General features: G+C 43.8%; 1 protein-coding gene and 1 pseudogene across 13 annotated transcripts in view; one reads left to right on the top strand and one right to left on the bottom strand.

The window, feature by feature from the left end:
• The window catches only part of TENM4 (teneurin transmembrane protein 4), a 3,057,282-nt gene that overhangs the window by 121,700 nt on the left and 2,917,033 nt on the right, over positions 1–18,549 (bottom strand). For all 12 annotated transcript variants that reach the window (XM_032296006.1, XM_032296008.1, XM_032296015.1 and 9 more), the window contains one exon: positions 3,972–4,157. In XM_032296006.1, the coding sequence (XP_032151897.1) occupies positions 3,972–4,157 (186 nt within the window). The remainder of the gene's footprint in view (positions 1–3,971; positions 4,158–18,549) is intronic.
• On the top strand, positions 9,920–10,756 carry LOC116563336 (annotated as a pseudogene). The gene has a single exon (XR_004274344.1). The product of XR_004274344.1 is annotated as a 60S ribosomal protein L7 pseudogene (transcript).

Raw genomic sequence — 18,549 nt, 5'->3', positions numbered from 1 at the left:
AATAATTCTGTATATTTGGTACCTTGAACAATCACAGCTTTGGAGTCAAGGCTGGAATTTTATTAATGTAATCAGAAGTTGGCATTTTCTACAGGTGTTTTCAAACTTTAGAGACAAGGGGCACTGTGGTGAATAGAAAAACCATGTAGAACTGATCCAAAATGTTAGCAGTGTTTTCAAAGAAATCGGGAAAAAAGTTAACGCCTTGTTAAATTTAACTATGATTTTCAGCTTTCTCATAGGAAATCAGAGGTCAAGTCCCAGACTTACGGGATCCATAAAACTCTTTGAAAAGACAACCAAAAATATGCGTTGGGTGACTCTCTGTCAATCACATGCTTGAGAAACAGATTCAAATCAATCCATCTTACCTTAACTTCTGGACTAGGAAAACTGGGTTTCACATATGTAAGTGGAAGTATTAGTGTCATATAAGTTAGAGTAAAAATGAAGAATCCCTTTTTCTTCGTGAGGTATTTTTAGGAGCAGGTGACTCAGTTTTGGGTTGATGGGTGTGCAGTTCTGTGGGCAGTGGAGGAAGGGGCTGGGATTCTATCACCCTTGGGGATCTCTTCTAGCCACCCCATTCTGTGATTCACGGATAGAGAAGCTGAAGCCTCAGGCAACTACGTGGTCTGGGCTGGTGCTTTTACCAAAGACCCTTCTTCAAGATGCAAAGAGACAGGCGATTCCTAACGTCATAAAGAATTAGGATTGAAAGTGAAATATTTTTGCTGTTTGACAAAAATACTGCCATTGAAGAGGATGCCACTGTCAAATTCCCTTTTATTCTGAAAACCAACCTCTCTTGAGAAGAATCAAGTAGCTTCCATGAAAGATAAGGTGAACCAAAAGCTCTAAAAGATGATATTTAAAAAAAAAAAAAAAAAAAGAAGATATTTAATTCCTACTATAATCATTTGCTCTGGGAAATGTCATTGGGGTAAAAAGGTTCTTAATGCTGGGGACTTGGCCATTAGAGGCCCAGATTTGTCTTGTTCTTTAAATTCTGTATTCCTGGTATATGGTAATCAAGCCACTCCTTCCTGTTTATGCAGGGCGGCAGGATGTAAATAAACAGGCCCACCTCTTTTTTTGCTTCCACTGCCTAGAGGTCTCTAAATCATGTCATGGATACCAGCTCTTTCTCTGCTGTGGGAAATGACTATTGCAGCTAGAAGCTAGCTGCACAATAATGACCTTTCGTATAACAATGAAATCTGATAACAAGAGAAAATTTAACACTTTGAATTTTTAACTTTTCACATCAGCAGTTTTTTCTTTTCCTAAATCACCCTCACAGGGAGTAGAGTTCTCTGGAAACAGGGAAATGCTTCTTGTTACCATCAAAGACTAAAAATGAATTTTTCCTTCTCATTTCTATTTCAACAAGAAAAGGATGGCACCATTGTTTCTCTACCTTGCCTCCCCTCCCCCTTTCCTTATATCCCACAGGGTTATTGAAGTGTTCCTTCAGCACAAGGGTATTGAGTTTCTCGTGGGGACGCAACTGGCCACAGGCAAAGACCCACAGAGAAGGTTACCATGCAGGAAAATTAGACAAGGACAAAGAAAATGCTCACCACACAATGAGAGGTAGTAATAGAATTCCCAGCCAAAGTCCTTTCAACTGAGCACTATGACTAGTCCGTTGCTTCTTCAATGTCCTATGACATTTCTTTGGTATTTAGGACTGTCAACCTTCTTCTTATATTTTGCATATTTGCCTTGATGTATTTCTTATCTGGAGAGGAAAAGGCATCTGCAAACCCAAGGTGGTATCTGTTCTTGAAGAGTGACAACAGAGTATACAGGGGAGGTAGAAGAGGATGATTTGACTTCTTGGCATCCAAATAAAAGGGACATTCTTAAAGCCAGGCTGACGAATATCCAGAAAACACTACAAATAAAACAGCCTGCCCACAAGCCCTGACATGAATCATCTGTGACTAGGGAGAGTTTCTCTAGGATGAGATGCATTTATCTTACAACATTTTTGTCCAACATTTGCAAATGTTTTGGAGTTTGGTAAGATGAGCTGGGAACTCTGTAAGCAAGTGACAGCAAACAGAATGGGCCCTCTCTGGGCTTTTTTTTTTTTTTTTTTTTAAATAGGTATGGGCTTTCTACTGCGCATGGGCTTTCTTCTGGGCTGGGAAGCTAAAAGTTTGGTTCATCCTCAGTCATGTAGAAAAGGGACCGAGAGGGGAAAGCAGAGTTTAAAGAGGCTCCTTGGATGACCAGGGCCATTTCTCACTAAGGGGTTTCCAGGACAATTTTAAGGAAGGATGACACCGATATAAAGAAGCCATCAAGGATCACACAGTAAGATGACGCAGCACAACCTGTAGAGGCTGACACAGTGGCTGCCATTGCTACGTAGTGGCTCTCTTGAGGGTGGGGGCTGAGTGCAACCTCAATGACAGGGCACAGCCTCCAGGAAGGACAGGAACAGGTGTCTCAGTAGAAAACCTGGGCTTTGCCATGCAAGGGCTGCAGAGCAAGCAGCTGGCAAGAAAAAATCAAGTGTCAAATCCCTGTTCTACCTCTTTAAGTTCCGTGACCTTAAGCCTCGGTTCCTTGAAAATGAGGAAATAATACATACTGCTTCACAGGGTGGTTGTAAGGAGTATAAAATAATGCAGTTAAAGTCCTTAGCACAGCTCCAGGCAAGTTGTAAATACTTAAAAATCCAAAGCCATTATTATTATTACTAATATTAATAAATGTAAGGCATTCCATGGCCAATTATAAACTCGGGATGTTGCAGGGGCAGGGACCAAGGATATAAATTAACTTTAGGCTACAAAACAAAAACAAGGAAGACTAAAAAAACCCACAAGGGATAAGAGGTAGCTCTGTTTGCTCAAAATTCCTTTGTCTCTCAAAAGCTGTGGGGCTTGTCTTCCAGTTTCTCTAAGACCCAAGAGGTCACTTTCCGAGCCAGAAAGGCACCTGGAATCGTGCCTTCTAAAGCCATGTGCTCACCGTCTGATCACGGACCCTTCATTTAAAAAAACAAAACAAAACAAAACAAAACAAAACAAAACAAAAAAAAAAACCAGAAAAAAAAAAACGGAAGGGGAAGAAGTTAAAACACACATACACAAACCAGTTGATTCAATAAAGAGCTTTTGGTGAGTGTTCATTCCAGGATAATAAACCAAGCAAAACGTCTGGCTGAATTTAAAATCAACAAAACCAGCAGGAAAGGCAGAAAGAAGGGAATGAAGTGATCAGCTTGTTTTCAAAGCTGCCAACAGAGCTGCTTCAGCAGGAGCTGGTGCGGAGAAGCCCCCAAGGGAGAGGAAAGGAGACAAATGCAGACAGGATGGAAGCTGAGGATGGGGAAGATCCCAGCCCTAATGGACTCCACATGTGGCCTTAGGGCCTGTGGGGAGCTCTCCCCAGGATTCCAGACCTCTTGGGGAATTCTGACCTAGGAGCCCAGTGGGCATGGAGGGCTCAGAGCCAAGCCCCAGCCATCCCAGCCAGATAATGCATTGGATAATAATGGCTGCATGTACTGGGCACTCCTGTGCCAGCTTTTGCTAAGCTCTTTACATATATTATTATCCGCATTTTGCAAGTGAGGAAACTGAGGCTCAGCATGTTGACAGGGCTTGTCCACAGCTGCTAAGAGGTGGTCATCTGCCTCATTCCTGAACACAAACCTTCTTGACACAGAGTTATACTGCATTTAGCCTGGGAGGAGCTGAACAACAAGGTGTGCTAACCAGCTAACCAGGACCGGGGAAATGGAAATTGGAAGGAATAAGGTTGAAACTATCAAATTGTGAGTTTAAACCCAACTGATGGCTAGGAAATGCCAGTCGTAATGCCTCCAGATGAAAGGACTTTCTTTCCCATCCCCACATGCAATGAGGGCTCAGGCTGGCCCTGAAATGCCCCGACAGACAAAGGTGTCCTGCAGACCAGAGAAGATCCCCGGGAACCTCGGCCCGCCATACCGATGGTGCAGTGTTCACCATTCCAGCCAGGGCTGCACTCGCATTTGCCGTCACGGCAGGTCCCATGCTCGGCACAGCGTGGGTGGCAGGCCCGCTGGTCACAGGCTGCCCCCATCCAGCCATCCTCGCAGCGACAGGTGCCTCCTACGCACACGCCATGGCCGCCACAGTCAGCAGCACAGATCTCTGTAGGGAGGAGAAAAAGGAGGGAGGACACCAGGGCCAGGAGGGGAGGCAGCAGCCAGAGGGGCAGGGAAAGGAGGAGAAACAGACAAACAATTATTGAGCAAGTTATTGTTGGAAACCAGAGTCACACTTGGTTACATACCTGGGTTTCTGTGACAGATCGGGATTCCAGAGACTTGGGAGACTAATCGCTGTGGACAATGACCCTTGAATGAGAACAATTCTCTGAGCAGAAGCCTGCCCTGTGCCCGTTTCCCCACCAAAAGAGGAGGATTGAAGGGCTCGGCTCAATTTTCTTCTCTCTCTTGCCAGCCTGTCCCTGCCTTTGTGCTTGCCCCTTCCAAAGGGGACCAGCCTTCTGAACAGACGTCAGGAAACGTCAAATTTAATTAAAAACCAGTTATGTGTGAAAACAAAGTCAGGATGAGTCCCCATAGCCAAATGAAGTGCTTGTGGTCTGGCTGGGCATGTGATGAGTTCTGGGGCCTGCATTTCATGACTGCCTGGACTCTGACTGAAGTTGAGGCGTAGGAGGGAGGCTGAACCCCACCCACGATGGGCATACTCTGGGTTGGTGTCCAAAACCTGCAGTTTATTCTATGCTTTTGCTGGATTTATTCTCAGTCTTTCAGCTTCCTGCTTCCTCACCCCAACTCCAAGAACCATCTAAATGGGGTTTCAGATCCAAAGCAAACGGTTTGGAGTAGGGGCCAGAGTGGAGCTGCTCGCCCTTCACAAAGGCCCATCTGTGAGATGGTGAAAAACACACACGGCCCGATTCACAAGCCCCTCAGGCTCCAGGCCAGCTACAGCTTCATGCTTACTACAGGCGGAGGTGGTAAAATCTTCCAAAATGCAACTGCTTTTTAGGAAACAGGTGGAGCAACCATGTCCACTGAAGCTCTCTGCCAGGGCTCTGGTGGAGAGAGACTCTGACTTGATTCTCATGCCTCGTGGCCCAACATACTTCAAATTCACATGAAAATCTCAACCCTTTTCATTTCTTTCAAACTATATTAGCTGGCGCCTCTGTCAAGGCGCATTTGCTCATCTCCCTTCCAAGCTAGACGCTTGGTTTACAAGCTGCTAATACCTTAGCCACTTTGAAAAAGAATTAGGTCTCAGAGGCTCAGACCTTCCTACCAGTCTACAAGACAATAAATAAAATGTTTGAGAATTTAAAAATACTAAGAGTTACAATGTATTTTGTGTTCCTGTGCCAGACATCCTGCCAAGCACATTACCTCAAAAGGGAGGTGCTAATTGTACAGTTACACATCAGATTCTTCAGCTGTAAAGTGGGAAGGGATGTCTGACCTGGAGCCAGGGACCTGGGTTCTATGCCAGACTCAGGAGCTTCTAAGCTGTGTGACCTTCTAAGCAACAGTTCCTGGTCTGGATACTGTGAGCTGTGTGATGCCGCATTGCAGCAGCCCTTTGCTGACCTAACTGGGCTCTGGCGAGCACCCAGTGAAGTAGATGACAAAAAAGCATGACAAAGATCAAGTAACTCAAGAAAGGTTTACTGAATTGAGGCCAGCACTGTGAGCTTTAGACAGGGAGTCTAGGAGGTTTGTGAGATGTAGGCCTGCTCAGCTGCTCATCTGCTGTGTGGCTTTGGGGAGGTCACTTCCTTTCTTCTGGGTATCAGTTTCCTCATCTATTGCAGGTGGAACCTGACGTCATTTAAGGTTCCTTCAGGCTATAAGAATGTGGGATTCTATGACAGAGCACTCTCCCTCTTAGATAGTGTAATCTACCCCCAAGAACTGGCTGAAAAGTAACCCCTCCTCTGAGAAATCTCCTGTAATTCACCCTGTGGGTTATTCACTTGTTTCTTTCTTTTCCATTTTTACATGGTAGAGTGTTTTTCTGTTTCTGAGTCTGTCTTACCAGTAGTCTAGGAACAACCTGAGGCTGGTCTAATTCCTCTGATCACCTCTATCCCTGGTACCCACCACAGATCCTGGTATAGAATAAACCTCTTATTAAGGTTTGTTGGACGACAGATGAAGCAGGGCATGCCTGGGAATATACGTGTCTGAGAATGGTAAACATTCACCACACCCCCCTTAGCCTGGCTGAAAGTCCAACCAGGCCCACCTGTCTCTAGCGACCTGCCTGTATGAGACTGTCCCACATGAGGACAGGGCTGTGGAGTTATATCAAGCTACATCAGCATCCTCTAGGATGCTGTTCAAGCTCCTTTCCCTTCTTGCTCACATAGACAACAACCTGGGCTTGCCTCAAGATAAAGAATGACAATCTCTAGGCCCCAGGACATCCTGGGTCCAGTCTCTGTAATTCCCACTTCTTCTGCACAACACTGAAAGGGCAATGACCTCCTGGTGACTCTGGAGCCTAGGGCTCGGGTCAGGGCTGGAACTTGCCCTTGAGAGCCCTTGGAGAGATGACAAATCAGCTTAGTATTTGTTTGGGTTTACTCAGCACTTTTTCCAGGTGGTGGTTTATGGTGTGAAAGTAAACAGTAGACAGCACACTATTCACTGAGGTGTGAGCCAGGAGAGGGGTGGGCTGCTGGGGCCAAAGCCACAGAGTTTTCAGGCAGCAGAGCACATGGAACCCATCATGAACCAAGAGAAGAGGCAGGCTTTTCCCCACAATGAACTTCCAGACTTCAGGTCTTAGCTAAAAGGTACTTCATTCCCTTTATTAAGTCACCTGGAGACAGTATGGATGAAAGACAGTAGACTTGGAATCAGATGTGATTCCAAATCTCAGTTCTGCCAGCTCTGTGACCTACTCAATAGGCATAAGCTTCCTTTTCTTCCTCTGTAAGGTGGGGATGATGATGGCAACCACTTCAGAGGCTTCTTTCTGCCTTATATATAGTAGGTATCAATAAATTCATGGTAATTCATGTAGTCTACTAATAATATCCACACATGCCTACTATACGCTAGAGACTATTCCTGGTGCTAGAAATACAGAGGTAAGATATAATGTCTGCCCTCCAGGAGATCGTAGTCCAGATAAAGCACAAACTAATACTGGCATTCAAAAGATTATCCAAGTATCCTACAGCTATTACTCATGTCTGCACCTTTTTGCTATGTACAATGGATTAAAGAACATGGAACTCAGGATCAGACAGGTCTGATCTACCTATGGCTTTGCCACCTGCTGGCTGGGTGATCTGCAAGTTGCATGTTATGCAATTCATTGAGCCTTGCTTTCCATTTCTGTAAAAAGGGGTTAATAATTCCCACTACATCAATTTCACAGGGTTGGTGTCAGATCAAATGAGGTAATATGTGGGAAAGCCTTGTTTCATTTAACTAATGCTCACATCAAGTTTTATAGTTTGCAAAGCACTCTTCATGGACAATTTCTCATTAAACTATCACAACAATGCTGTGAGAACGCCTGGCTATTATCCTTCTTAGAGGGGTGGATACTGAGGCCCAGATAGTATGAGGACATTCTATGAGGTCACGTGATCATCTAGTGCCTTTTCGTTGTTTGACAATCCTTGAAATAGTACTTCAAGGCAGGCATTTTACAGACAAGGAAACTAAGCCTCAGAATAGGCAAGGAAGGCTGACGTTTGAGGGAAACTCTCAGCTTTTCCAGCAGACCCTGACCTCCTGCCACTTCCGGCCCTGCTTATCCTTTGTTACATCCAAGTCAGACCCTGGATATATAAAATGAAATGAGATCCTCTACACAGAGTTTCCCAGGCACTTAGTCTCACCCTTCCCATCTGGAGACTATGGCTCCGTCCATCCAAACACCCAACTTCCTTGCCAGTTTACACTAGATGTGATTTCCTGGCATGAAGTTAAAGTGACCTGGTGACTAGCACCCCTCCACCAGCACTTTACAAGCTGGGTTGTGAGCTCTCACACATTTTAATGAAAGGAGCCTGAACCAAGCAACCTTGATGTTTACGGGGTGCCAACTGATGGTAACACAGCCTGGGAGTGCTTGGGTTCTCTGCAGATGGGCCTGTCTGACTGAGTGAAGAGACCCATAGACTCAAGATGAGAGTAGAAACCTGAGATACTACTTTATCATATGTCCTCATGTCACAGTCCCTATTGTTTCTTTTTTTCAAATATCTTGAAACAAAAGGAACTGCTTTATTTTTCCTTCTCAGGTTCTGCTTTGACATTAAATCAGACATAACTTCCTGAAGTGGCTAGTGAAAACTAAACAGGGTGATGCTAAAGAATGTGCTTTGACAGCTCATATGTCTTTTACATAATGTAAGTGGTCCTTTGTGAAATGTGGGTCACAGTTCCTCTCCTAGACGCAAGTTCCCTTATGTAAAATGGGGATGACATCAACTACTACACTTTGGAGAACTGCTACAGGAATTACTTTCATTTGGTTGATTTCTTGGGTGATCCCTGTGTGTAAGCCCCACAGTGGGCACTGCAGATTCCATGGTGATTATGACAGCACAGATTTTTTCCTGACCTCAAGGAGTTTACATTCTAGCATAGCAGACAGATAAAACTTAAATCAATTCAGCATGAATGAAAGTACAGCTTCTAACATAATGCATGCACATATTCAGGATATAATAAAGACACACATTTTTATAAGAAAGGAAATGAGATGTAGTGGCAAGTATACTAGACTTAACTCAGAAGATCAGATGTGAATTCTGGCTTTTGCAACATACACAATAACAAGGGAAGGTTTGATAAATGGTAGTTGGCTTTCACATGACCAATATCAGAGCTTTCTGAATGAATGTTGGAGGGCTGGGGTCTGGGAGGAATCTTTTGAAGTACTAGGAGTACGCAAGCCATAGGGTAGACTTGGGTTCAGATTTCCCAGCTGTGGGTCCTTGGGAAACTTAATCTCTCTGAGCCAAAATTCTTTACTCCTAAAATGAGGAGAGTAATGAAGGTCCCCCTCCAGGATGAGTAGTGAGAACTGAAAAAAATAGTTTACCTGAAAAGCTTGGCTGGGCATGGTGGCTCATGTCTGTAATCCCAGCACTTTGGGAGGCTGAGGTGAGCAGATCATGAGATTAAGAGATTGAGACCATCCTGACCAACATGGTGAAACCCTGTCTCTGATAAAAATGCAAAAATTAGCTAGGCGTGGCGGTGCATGCCTGTACTCCCAGCTACTCGGGAGGCTAAGGCAGGAGAATTGCTTGAACCCAGGAGGTGGAGGTTGCAGAGAGCCAAGATCATGCCACTGCACTCCAGCCTGGCGACAGAGTGAGACTCCGTCTCAAAAAAAAAAAAAAAAAAAAAAAAAAGAAAAAGAAAAAGAAAAGCTCTATGTACACTATGCTGTGTATATGACTCGTTGATGAGGACCTAAGATGATTCCATCAGCACAGCTCCAAGTCACCCAGCAGAGAAACGTTGTTTCTGAAGAACAAAATATTTGCTTTTCCTCTGGTCACCTAGCATGGCACCATCAGCCAAGAAAATAAAAACCTAGGTAGAAGCCATTTGTATTTGTAGTCTGGACTTCCTCTCAAAAGCAGGGGAAAATCTCCAACTGTCCTAAAATTCCTATTCCAAGCTTATAGAGTTCTTGACTGAACTGTACACGTCCTTGGAGATGAATCTGGCCAAGTATGAGCTCTTCACCTAGAGAAAATCAAACCCACAGCACTGCCCTTTCCCTACCCTGCCTCTTCCTTGCCTCACTCATGCACTGTCTTCTCTCTAAACTGGAAGCCCACCTGATGGGACGGTTCCCTGGCACTAGCACCAGGTGTGGCCCAGTATGGCTTTCAACAAATGTTTGTTGCAAGAATAGATCGCCTCTTTTTCTGGCTGGAACCATGGAGGGTGTAGAAGAGAAGAAGGAGAAGGTTCCTGCTGTGCCAGAAACCCTTAAGAAAAAGTGAAGAAATTTCACAGAGCTGAAGATCAAGCGCCTGAGAAAGAAGTTTGCCCAAAAGATGCTTCAAAAGGCAAGGAAGAAGGTTATCTATGAAAAAAGTGAAGCACTATCACAAGGAATACAGGCAGATGTACAGAAATGAAATTCAAATGGTGTAGATGGCAAGAAAAACTGGCAACTTCTATATACCTGCAGAACCCAAATTGGCGTTTGTCATCAGGATCAGGGGTATCAATGGTGTGAGCCCAAAGGTCCGAAAGGTGTTGCGACTTCTTCGCCTTCGTCAAATCTTCAATGGAGCCTTTATGAAGCTCAACAAGGCTTCAGTTAACATGCTGAGGATCACAGAGCCATATATTGCATGGGGGTACCCAAATCTGAAGTCAGTAAATGAACTAATCTACAAGCGTGGTTATGGCAAAATCAATAAGAAGCGAATTGCTTTGACAGGTAACACTTTGATGACTTGATCTCTTGGTAAATATGGCATCATCTGCATGGAGGATCTGATCCATGAGATGTATACTGTTGGAAAACACTTCAAAGAAGCAAATAACTTTCCGTGGCCCTTCAAATTATCTTCTCTCTGAGGTGGAATGAAGAAAAGGACCACCCATTTTGTAGAAGGTGGAGATGCTGGCAACAGGGAGGACGAGATCAACAGGCTTATTAGAAGAATGAAGTAAGGTGTCTACCATGATTATTTTTCTAAGCTGGTCGGCTAATAAACAGTACCTGCTCTCAAATTGAAAAAAAAATAAAAAGAAAGAAAAAATAGATGAATGAAAAAAAGCTTCACGGAAGAGGTGTACGTCAGCTGACGTGACTCTATTTCAGTGCCATGTTGTACACAAGTTATTTTGTTAACTATATTCAAGTAAAGGCTTAGTGTCCTTTGTGCCTAGGCTCCTTGGAAACTCATTTCCTCCAATCTCTGTGTGCAAACTCTGTGATTTAAACCAATGCCTTGGTCCTTACACCCACAGACACATCTTCTTCATGCTAATGCCCAAGCCACACCTGTCTGTTCTCTTTCTAGGATGTGGAAGGAGGTGAACACATGAGGAAGGGGCAAAAGGGCAGGGAAAAAGACATAGGTTTGGCTCTTGGTTAATTATGCCAAAAATATATATATGTACAGGAAAAGCTGCCCCAGGCTCCTCTCATTAAATGTTAATCCCCATGCAAACCCAGATGAAGCCTGAGACCTATCACAGCTACGTTTTAATTTGTCTGGACTTAACTTTACAATCCTGTTCATTAAAATAGCTGGTAGGAAAAGCTGTGCCTTTGTCCTAAAGGGAGAGACTTATGCATAATTTTTCCATAAAATTTATTCTACTTGGAAAGATGCTCAAAATTGATACAAGTAAAGGGTAGAAAGGCTTCCACCCAAAGATCTGCACACCCTCCTGCTCAACAAGGAGCAGGTGCAGATGAAGCTGTTTCTAAAATTCCCTTCATGTGGAAACAGACTCCTGGCCCCATGGGACCTCCTGGGAAGTACTTTCATAAGTCTGCATTTAGCACTAAAAGAGATAATAAATAAAACTGTTCTATTTTGCTGAGGACCTGAGATTCTAAGAGTGACCTTAAGAAATTTTAACAGAGGGTTAATTTTAAATGATTCCTGGATTTTTTGTTTTATCATTAGCTCATCTGAGTTGCTGCACAACTGGGGAGTTTATTTTTTAATTTTAAATGATTCCTGGATTTTTTGTTTTATCACTAACTCATCTGAATTACTGCACAACTAGGGGAGTTTATCAGAAATTCTGGCATACTTAAAGTCCAAGCTGAACTATTAATAGTCAGCATTAAAGGCAACAATAAGAAAATGAAGTACTTTCAATGTTCCAGAACTGTTGTTGTTGGAACACAAATATTAACTCATTAAATCCTCACAAGAGTTCTGCAATGAGGCTTTCACTCCCATATCACAGATATGGAAACGCTTAGAGGCATTAAATGCTCAAAGGTACTTAGCTATAAATGAAACATGTCTGTGATTCACATGATTTTTGGCCTATGAGTTGTGGGATCGGGTTTAGACAATACCTCAGATGCAATATGAGGGTATCCTCTGATTGTTAATTACATCTTAGATCGTGGCCCCAGCTAGACTATAAGATCTCTGGAATCAGTGTTTGAGTTTCCTCCCTCACCCCAACTCAATGCTGACTTTCCTTTTGTCTGTTTGTCTGTTCATCCTCCATCCGTCTGCTCATCCATCAGCCCATCTATCTGTCCATCTACCCAAATGTCTAATCACCTTACCAGCTATCTGTTTCCATACCATCTAAGTGTCTATCCATCCATTTATCCCTCCATCCCTCCATCCACCCACTGTGTGAGTTACAGTGTATGTGTGGGCAAATTACTTTATCTCTCTGTGCCTTGACTTTTTCATCTGCAAAATAGGGTACAGATACCAATATTTCAGGCTTATGTGTGGGTTAAATGAACACCAAGTACTGTGCCTTGTATCACGCATATCTTTTATGGAGTGAACACCCACTTTGTGGCAACTATTTCATGTTTATGTGCTGGAAAGTATCAGGGAAAGGTGGGGTTGAAGATACTGCAGGGAGCAAGGAGATGTTCAACTGAGGTGGCTTTCAACTGGTAGAGAGGACTGTTTCTGAAGCACAGAGGGATGGGCTTAGTGGGTACTTTAGCCTCTGGGTAGAGGGATCAGGCAGAGAGTCATGTGGGACACAGGCTGTACAGGGAGCAAGCAGGATGATGGCGCAGCACTGAACCAGTGGCCTCAGTGTTCTCAGTGAAGTAGGAGGCAGGAATCTCCCCAGAGCAGGGTGCCGGTGAATAGACGGTGGACATTTGAAAGAGCCCCTATGGCGAATGAAAGCAAGAGCTCACAAAGTACAGGAACTGTAGCTGGGAGGGACCAGGAGAGGCTCAAGGTCACAAGCATGATGGGATTTGGCTTAGAGGTGTTCATAAGCCTAGCTGTGAGATCAGAAATGGTGAATGGTCAAAATGAGCTTGGGTTTTGCAAGGTGGATGTGGAATAAAGGCACAGAGACCTGGGGAGCTGAGTGAAGAACCAGTGGAAGAGCAGAAAATGAAGGAGGTCAAGGCAGGAGAGAGCTGGCAATGGGCAGGAAGTGGCCTGATTCTGGCCAGGAGATCTCCTTCAGGTGGATTGGAGTCCAGGAAGAAAAAGAGATAAACTAGAAGCGGCTCTATGGTTAGAAGAGAATTCTCTAGATGGGAAAACTAGGGCCTATCCAGGAAGTGCCTTATCCTATGCCATACAGTGACATGCATGTCAGTACTTGCGTAGGAACTTGTTGGCTGCCTTAAGTAACAGTCAATGTAAGGGGGGCAGCTGGGACAGCTGGACAAGTGGCTGCCAGAGGGTGGTCACTGAACTCTTTAGGCCCTCTTCTATGCTCCTGCCTGTGACATTTTCATGGTCTGGGCTCCTTTACTGTGATTTTCACATGTTCAAATCTAAATGCACTTTGAATTCGGGCTCCAATGCCACGTCCTCCTTGAAGCCCCTTCAAAGTGTCCTAGCTGGAAGGAGTTTCACATTCTGCCTTCCCAAAGCAGATCTTCCTTTCTAGGGGTTATTAGTCTACCTGAGTTGTCTAGAGGACCCTGCTAGCATCAAATTAATCTCTGCATTCCCCAGTGAGTCTTACACAGGAAACATGTCTTCTAACTGTATCTGTATTGCCAGATCTCAGTGGTACAGAACAAAAGGCTCCATGTAAGATTCTGTGATTTTTCACAGAGCAGAGGCTTGGAATCAGGCAAGAATCTTCTCTGCTACTTCCTAGCTATGTGAAACAAATACTGCACACCTCTGAGTCTGATTTTTGTAATTTATAAAATGGTGATAATGGTATCTATCTTCCAGAGTTATAAAAGATTTAAAAATATATTGAGCATCTACTAGGTGCCAAATATGCCCAGGGGCTGAGGATACAAGATTATATGAAATTATTCCTATCCACAAGAAACTCAAGTCTACCTATGTGTGTAAATGAGCAGAACACCAGCTACCATGCTCAGCACACAGTAGGCTAATTAAAAGTTAACTTTCTCTCCCACAGATCAGATCTCTCTTTATTTTGTACAAATTAGCATGCTGAAAGGATGGCACCCACGCTTCCTCCCTCCCTCCCTCACTAAGTTGGACAGATGGCTTTTAGTCTCAGTGCAGGTTTCAAGAAGAAGCCAGAAGGGGAAGAAGATACAGGAAAGGAACCTCTGACTTCCTTACAGTAATTAGTCTCCTTTAGACATTGAGGCCAAACCCAAGCTACTCTCCTGTGCTTTTCAACTTCCTTCCCCGTCACCCGAAAGTCAGAGCTGCTTCAAGCCATGGCTCTGTTCCACAGACTGAGATGGCAGAAAGTTAACGAGCCTTGGAAACCACATGGCCTTTCACCTCATTCAAGGAGCTTGGAGAGCTTTCAAACCAAGCAGAAAAGTGGATTCTAGTATGTGGGTGTAGAGCAGGTCTCCACATCTATTCCCCCAGGACTGGAATTTCAAATCTTTACAAAGCACCTACCACAGGAAGCAGTAAGCCACTGTTATTCCTCTTAATTGGAGAGTATCTGGCTTCCTGATTAAGGAGTTCAAACCTAGCTTGGAGGAGCCCTCCAAATAGGAGCTGACTTTGCAGAAGGATAACAAGCCAGGAAAGAACTAGTGAGCAAGGAAGCCAAAGGATGTGACTGGTATGTGTATTTCTGGCCAGGGCTGGAACACAAACAGACCCCCACTAAAAGGGCCCAACTGGGTGAAACGAAGAGACAGCTGATGTTACACTCTCTTCCCAACGATCTCTGATTCTGATAACCTTTTGTGAAACGCTCATTCTCCACTCAGTCATAAGCTCATCTATCTAACTATCCCTGGACACTTTCACCTGGCTGTCCCAGGTATGCTCCTCCAACTGTATGCTGACACTAGAGTAGCTTTCTAAAACCAAACCTGACCGTATCACACCTCTGCTTGAAACTTCTCAGTGGCTCCCCATGACAGAAAAAACCTAAACTCCTTCAAGATTATTCATGCTGGCTTCCTTCACCTTTCCCCCCTCACTACTGCCACAGATATCCTAAGCTAAGCCAGTTCAAACTACTTGTCTTTCCTAGAAAATGCCCTGATCTCCCATCTGTGTATATGTTACAAATCTTTGACTTCTACAATTGGCTGCTGCAAGGTACTTGCCTCTTCCTTTTATCACTACCTATTCATATCCAACCTCCAATACCACCTTAAATTCCATTTCCTCCAATAAGCTTCCCTGACTATCGGTTGAAAGCAATTGCTCTTTTCCTGAAACCCTTGTAGTAATATTAGTACACCAAAGTCATGATCCAATTTACATGGTTCCTCTGGCAGTGTTACTAAATGAAGTGCTACCCAAAACCTGATACGTGAATTACTGGCAGTTTCAGCATAAACCTTGGTAATAGCCAAAGGCAGAGTTGTACAGGGGATAAACATGGGCTCTGAAGCCAGAGAAGCCTGGAAGTGAATCATTGTTTCCCCAGACTGTGTTTGATTAAGTCACCCAAGTTCTCGGACCCTAGTTTCCTGGGAATAACACCATCTGCAATGTCAGAGGTTAATGTATTTGCTGTTTGAATAAATCATGAAGCACATATACGAAGGAGCTCTGTAAAATGTAAAATTTCCATTCAAGAATATTTTTTTTTAATTACAAGTTATAATAACAGCAGTTTGATTCAGGAAGACAACTGGAGATTTTGTATAAGATATCAGCTTGGGCATCCAAATAGAAACTTCATTCTGCAGCCCAATTTCAGGAGGGCTTATATTTGCATACTGACGAGCTCCAATTCTGATAGAAAATGTTCCAGGGCTGTCAGGGGAAATTCTACTAAATTACAAATCTGCCAGCTCTTGGTTTATCAACCTTAAACTCTGGCAGTATTTAGCAGCATGCTTGTCTGGGCCCAATTTTCTAGTCTTTGATTAAATGTTAGGTACTGACCATCTCATTGTGTCTAAACCTCCACACTACCTCCCAGACACCTGGTAGGCTCTTCCCTGCTTCTCTCTGACAATTCCCTTCCTTCTTTATGCCACTGTCAATCTCCTGGATATTTATTATTCTGAACTTTGATTTTAGGCTATCACTTGCTGTTGGGAAGGGGTACAGGAAATGTCAAGTCTCAATGGATATTATTCCTCTGGAGAAATTCTAACCTTGAGTTTCCCCTCCTATAACATACCTATACAGAAACAGCCTAGCTTGATCGTTTCCTTTTGATGTTTAATTGGATGTCAGTGCTGTGCTTTCTGGGCTGAGAAACTAATGCTTCTCAGAGAAGGAACAATTCTGGCTACACAAATGAGACTTGTAACAGGGGAGAATGCTCAGTGCTGAATCTAATTTTCTCTCCCATCCATGAACATAAGACAATTTCTCTGGCATTAAAGCATCTCACTCAGTCTTTCTGTCATTAATAAGAATTAAATTATGTTCCCTCAAATTTAAATGTAATTATATTTTGCCTCGTAAATAAAATTGAATTTAGCTCTAATGCAACTGCTATGTTTAAAGCTTTAATTTTTTTTAACCTTGTTGCTACTTTAAGCTTATTTTTGTTAAAGCATTGAATTTATTTTGCTGTCAATTGTGACATAATTTGATAACTGAGTTTTTCAGTGCCATAGCCATCTAGTCATTATTGTTATTATTTATGCTTTGTAATTTGCTTTCCCTTTGAGTAGGGGAGATGAATAGAGAATAAACTGGAAGCTTAGAGGATCTGAGTGTGAATTCTAGAGTTCCCCTATGTTAAGGTAGAATCTAGGCCAGATTGAGCTGAGAGAGCCAAATAAAGAGACCAGATGTGGAGTCTGAAAGGGAAGTCATTGGTTCATTGACAATTATTTTATTTTATTTTATTTTGAGATGGGGTTTCACTCTTGTTGCCCAGGCTGCAGTACAATGGTGCAATCCTGGCTCACTGCAACCTCCACCTCCCAGGTTCAAGCGATTCTCCTGCCTCAGCCTCCTGAGTAGCTGGGATTACAGGTATGTGCCACCACATCTGGCTAATTTTGTATTTTTGGTAGCGATTTCTTCATGTTGGTCAGGCTGGCCTCAAACTCCTGACCTCAGGTTATCCGCCTGCCTCGGCCTCCTAAAGTGCTGGGATTGCACACTGACAATTATTTTAAGTCAAGATTTTTGGCAAGGTATTCAGCAGGCTCCAAGATTTGGATCCTGCCTACCTTCTGGCCTTCCTACCTGCCACTCACCCCTGCAGTTCCTATGCTCCAGCCAGACTGAGGCGCAACTGTCCAGCTGACCAGGCATGCTTGGCCTGCACTGCCCTCTCCTCCTTGGCCACCAGGGGGCCTCCCTTCAGTCCCCTTTCGGGTTCTGGCTCACAAGTCTCCAGTTGGTGAGGACCTTCTCTGGTTCCTCTCCCATCTCTTACTGGCCAAGTTCACTGCTCCTGCCCTTGTACTCCAAACCCTACTGTACACACATCAATCAGAGCTCTGCTCATGCTGCATAATTAGGTGTCTCACTTCCTGACCAGACTGGGGCTCTCTGATCTTTGGTGCCTAAAACAGTGAGTGCCCAGCACATAGGAGAGGCCAGAAAGGTTCAGTGAATGAACGCAGTGAATATGTCAGGGTGGGAGCAGGTCTGGGGCTGTTGTGGGGTGCTCTCTCTGAGGAGGTTGTGCTCTTCTCTGGAATGGACCTCGGGAAGCTCGTGATGCTGAGAGGAGGCCAACCCTAACTCCCTTGTGCTGTGGGCCACTGACCTAGTTTTTTGGGAATAAATGTGTCAGCTTTTATCTAACTCTTCATCTAGACTCTTCATCTAGGTAATGATCTAGATAATCTAGATAATGACTCTTCATCTAGAGTCAATGACCAGTGTTGGGGGCTGGGGAACGGGGATGGTAGAGAGACTCAGAAACTGCAAGGAAACCGAGCCTCTGAGAGAGAAAGAGAGTTGTTTAAGGTCACACAGATTCAGATCCAGGTCTTTCGGGTCCAAACCTTCACTCTGTAAACTGTCCTAAGAATTAAATTTGTTAGAGTCTAAGGACCGTTTGGATGTCTGAAATCTAATCATGCATTCTAAAAATACATACAAATACTTCATTTATTGACTGCTTACTGAATGCAGCCACCATGCTAGGCAACTTAAGTATACATGTTAAATCTAATCTGGAAAATACTCCTGCAAGGCAGGTATCATTAGCCATTATCTATGCTTAAGCTGAGTCCTGAAAATTTAGCCTGGTCCTACTCCAAATTTCATGCAATTCTTGCTGACTGCACATGTTACCTCCAAACCTATGCCACTGAATCTCTAAAACATCTCCAACTGTTATTCCATGAAACTCAATTGCAATCAAATGATAAGAATCATAAACCCACAGCATGAGCATTTTACAGGCAGAATCTCTGCTATGTACTGCTTCCGTGAGCCAGCAACCCTAAGGAATAAAATATAGCGAGAGGGCTCTCTCAAATAAAAGTCATTTATGGGAGACAAGACTGGAGA

Source organism: Sapajus apella, unplaced genomic scaffold (genome assembly GCF_009761245.1).
Source record: "Sapajus apella isolate SASKATOON/1434 unplaced genomic scaffold, GSC_monkey_1.0 scaffold34, whole genome shotgun sequence".
In the NCBI taxonomy this organism is placed as follows: Eukaryota; Metazoa; Chordata; class Mammalia; order Primates; family Cebidae; genus Sapajus; species Sapajus apella.
The sequence above is the reverse complement of the archived record's forward strand: the minus strand, read 5'-3'. Positions and strand labels throughout refer to the sequence as shown.